This window comes from Colletes gigas, unplaced genomic scaffold (genome assembly GCF_013123115.1).
Source record: "Colletes gigas isolate AHSC1104 unplaced genomic scaffold, ASM1312311v1 Colletes_gigas_Sc00231, whole genome shotgun sequence".
Lineage (NCBI taxonomy): Eukaryota > Metazoa > Arthropoda > Insecta > Hymenoptera > Colletidae > Colletes > Colletes gigas.
In genome coordinates, this window is record NW_025106853.1 from 10,899 (window position 1) to 15,417 (window position 4,519).

General features: G+C 49.8%; 1 protein-coding gene across 1 annotated transcript; it reads left to right on the top strand.

Annotated features, from left to right (window-relative positions):
* The first annotated feature begins 515 nt into the window (after positions 1 to 515).
* On the top strand, positions 516 to 4,268 carry LOC122404364. Its single transcript, XM_043408299.1, has one exon. The coding sequence runs from the start codon at positions 516 to 518 to the stop codon at positions 4,266 to 4,268; it is 3,753 nt and encodes a 1,250-aa protein (XP_043264234.1).
* The last annotated feature ends 251 nt before the right edge of the window (positions 4,269 to 4,519 follow it).

The following is a 4,519-nucleotide window of genomic DNA, read 5'->3' on the forward strand; positions in this document are numbered from 1 at the left end:
ATGCCTCAACCGCTCCTGCTCATCGCTCCACCAATGTCGACAACGCCTACACCGCTCAAGATCCCGGGAGGTATCCGTGTGACATATGCCACGGCGACCACTTCATCGTCATGTGCTCAAGGTTCCGGGAAATGAGCATTAACGACCGATGGAAGGCAGTGGAGCATCTGGTGCTCTGCTCAAATTGCTGCGGGCGTCATTCCACAAGAAATTGCCGCTCAGCCCAACGCTGCAAGCAGTGCAAGGGGCATCATCACACGATGCTCCACCGGACAACCACCGCTCAACCCTCCGCTCGCAGCAATTGAGAACTAGGTGCAGTCGTCCACTCAACAACACACTCACGCTCAATCCAGGCTCATCCATCGCTCACGCTGCTGGCAACGGCAGCCGCTCACGTCATCTCAACGGTGGCAAAACATCAAGTAAGAATTTTAATTGATTCTGGGTCAGAGGTCTCCTTTGTTAGGGAAGATCTCATCAAGCAGCTCAATCTTCTACGCTCACACTCGTCAATGTCGATCATTGGCATTGGTGGCAGAAAATCAACAACTACTCGAGGCATTGTGTCATTGACGTTGCATTCCAACTACAGCAACGCATCAGTGAGACTCAGAGCTCACGTTCTTCCAACATTGACGACCATCTTGCCATCAACCAACGTGGATCATCAAGAATGGCCTCATCTCAAAAATCTCAAGCTCGCTGACCCAGACTTCATGGTGCCTCGCTCAATCGACGTGATCATCGGTGCAGATTCCTACGGGCATGTCATCAAGCCCAATCTCATCAAGGGTTTACCATCAACGCCTATCGCTCAACTCTCAATCTTTGGTTGGTTGGTTATTGGACCAGTGGGCTCAGCATCAACTCGAGCGCTCACATCTCACCAGGTTTCAACTCAAGAAGAAGAAGAATCGTCTCTCCAACATCTCTTGACGAAATTCTGGACACAGGAAGAGGTTCCAATCACCAACCAATCTCAACGCACCCCTAAAGAGCAAGAGTGTGAGGATCACTTCAGAACAACTCATTTGCGGGATCCGGATGGGCGATACATCGTGCGCATCCCTCTCAAACTGCCTTCAACCATGTTGGGAAACTCGTACAACATCGCTCATGCTTGTTTGAATCGTACTCTACGCAAGCTCAAGAGGAATGAAGAAGATCTTCACCTCTATCAAGAGTTTATGGAGGAATACGAGAATCTGCAGCACATGAAGAGAGCATCATCGCGCTCATCTCAACACTCAACAACTTTCTATCTGCCTCATCATGGTGTTTTGAAACCAGACAGCACGACTACGAAGCTGAGAGTTGTCTTCAATGGCTCAAGCTCAACATCTTCTGGATATTCTCTCAACGACATCATGCACACTGGTGAAAACCTACTGCTCAACATCGCTGACGTGCTCCTATGGATTCGTCAGCACAGATACACATTCTCAACCGATATTACCAAAATGTATCGGCAAATCAGAGTGCATGAAGACGACTGGGATCTGCAAAGAATATTGTGGGTGGATAAGGACCTGCAAGAGACTCAATTTCAGCTCACTACGGTCACCTACGGTACCAAGGCAGCACCGTATCTTGCGGTCAGAACATTGCTGCAATTAGCTGAGGATGAAGGTCATCATTATCCTCTGGCCGTACCATCGATCACTCATGCCAGATATGTCGACGACATCTTTGGAGGAGCAGATTCACCAGAAGATCTCAAGAAACTCGCTCATCAGCTTCAAGGTCTGTGCAACGCGGGCGGTTTCCCACTTGCTAAGTGGCATTCAAACTGCCCCGCGCTACTCGAAGCCATCTCACCTGAAGCTCATGCTCAAGGCTCATCACTCTCATTGGACGACTGCAAAACCAAAATACTCGGAATGCAATGGAATTTTCTCAAGGATACATTTACATTCTCATCGAAGGAGGACTCATTCTCACCCCCAACCAAGATAAGTAAACGCCTCATACTATCTCAAGTAGCACAGATATTTGATCCACTTGGTTTCCTCTCACCGGTCATAATTCGCTGTAAGATTTTATTGCAAGAATTATGGCTGCACAAACTCAACTGGGATGAATCACTACCATCCCACATCACAGAACGATGGCTCATCCTCAGAGAAGATCTCACAAGTCTGGCCAGACTCTCAATTCCACGCTGGTTCAACACCTGTCAAGACTCAGTGGTGGAAATACACGGTTTCTCTGATGCATCTCAGCTCGCCATGGCAGCCGTGATCTACATCACGGTTTTCTCACCGTCCACAAATCTCAAGGTGACGTCACAGGTGTGCGCCAAGACGAAGGTCGCACCTCTCAAGAAACTCACTATCCCGAGACTGGAGCTCACAGCAGCTCTTATGCTTGCAAGGCTGGCAAGCTATGTTCAAGCGAAGCTCAATCTTAACATTGCTACAACTCACTTGTGGACGGATTCTCAAGTCACACTCATATGGATCAAATCTCACGCATCACGCTGGAAGGATTATGTGAGAAACAGAGTATCGGCGATACAAGGACTCACACCTGAGGCACATTGGGGGTATGTGTCTGGAACATCGAATCCAGCTGACTGCGCATCACGAGGCCTTTCAACTGCTCAGCTTGATCATCATCAGCTATGGTGGACGGGACCACCATGGCTTACTCAACCCCAGGACTCATGGCCATCACAACCGAAGCTCAAGAACGCCTCATGTGCACTAGAAGCGCGTCCAAGTATCCCTACTGCTCTCATCTCCCAAAAGATCGAGTATCAGTGGGATCTCATTCACAAATACTCAACGCTCAAGAAACTTCTCACCATCACTGCTATTTGTTTCAGATTTATAGCAAAATTAAAAGGGGTCCACTGCTCACCAGCCTATACCTCACACTCGCCGAGTGATCTGGAAGATGCTCAGAAATTCTGGATCAGGGCAACTCAGACCATCTACTTCGCTCATGAAATGAAGATGCTCACCTCACACTCATCGCTGCCTTCATCTCATGCCTTCAGTCACCTGACTGCCTTCATTGATGATAAGGGAATCATCAGAGTCGGCGGACGATTGGAAAACTCTCAGCTCCGCTACGAGGGTAAACATCCCGCTATTTTGCCTCGCCACTCACGTTTGTCTGAATTGATTATAGATCACGCTCACAAACAAACTCTTCATGGTGGAACTCAACTCACACTCGCCTACATTCGACAAACCTACTGGATCATCGGAGGAAGAGCTCCAGTCAAGGCTCATATTCTGCGGTGTTTGACGTGTGCTCGCCAAAGGGGAATCCGTGCCCATCAACTGATGGGCCAACTACCTCTTTCTCGAGTCACACCGTCATCGCCATTCACTCATACCGGCATGGACTATGCCGGTCCACTCACTCTCAAAACTTGGAAAGGACGAGGCGCCAAAACATCGAAGGGATGGATCTGCGTCTTCGTTTGTCTCACCACATCAGCTGTTCATCTGGAGCTGGTGTCAGACTACTCAACCGAAGGCTTCATAGCAACGTACAGGCGATTCTCATCTAGGCGAGGAATCCCACAGAAGGTTTACACTGACTGTGGCACCAATTTCACCGGAGCAGACTCATGTCTCAAGGCAATGTTCACTCAGGGATCAAAATCACATTCTCACCTCACTCATTTATTTGTTAACGACAGGACAGAATGGTGCTTCAATCCACCTGCAGCACCGCACATGGGTGGAAAATGGGAAGCTGTCGTGAAGTCTCTCAAGTTCCATCTCAGGCGTACCGTGAGTGATACCCTCCTCACCTTCGAAGAGTACAGCACGCTTCTGACCCAGGTAGAAGCAATTCTCAACTCACGACCCCTCGAACCACTCAGCGATGATCCTGAAGATCTCTCACCGCTCACGCCTGCTCATTTTCTCATCGGCACTGCTCTCTCAACATTGCCTGAACCTTCGTTGAAGGACGTCTCACTTCCACCAAGGGCAATGTGGCAGCTCATTCAACAACGGGTTCAACGGTTCTGGGCTCAATGGTCATCTCATTACTTGCAGCGGCAACAAGCCATCTCAAAATGGCATCACCCATCCAATGCCATCAAGGTTGGATCACTGGTTCTCATCACCGACGAGAGGTTTCCACCTTGCAAGTGGCCTCTTGCACGAGTTCTGGAACTACATCCAGGGAAGGACGGACTCACCAGGGTGGTCACCCTGAAGACCGCGACCACCACACTCACCAGACCGATTGCGAAGCTGGCCATCCTACCAACAGCGGAATCATCAGCCACAAGTGGCTGATGGCGGGCGGAATGTTCGAGAATTAACTCTCATTTTTAGCAACACGCACGTGCCTTGTTTCTTTTCAATGTTTCGCTCATGCCGTGGCCACCACGACGCTCATTGGCAGCACCTCTCGGGCACACTTTGTGCGCGAGCAGGATAGCTGGCCCACCTGCGCGCGCAACGATCTCTCTACCGGCGGGTCGAAACCTCGTGGTGGCCACGAGCGCGGCCATTAAGTCTGTCTTGTTCGTAATCTAAAACGCGAC

Excerpts from the sequence above, each read along its gene's own strand:
- LOC122404364 (XM_043408299.1), top strand. The coding sequence starts at position 516 with ATGTCGATCATTGGCATTGGTGGCAGAAAATCAACAACTACTCGAGGC.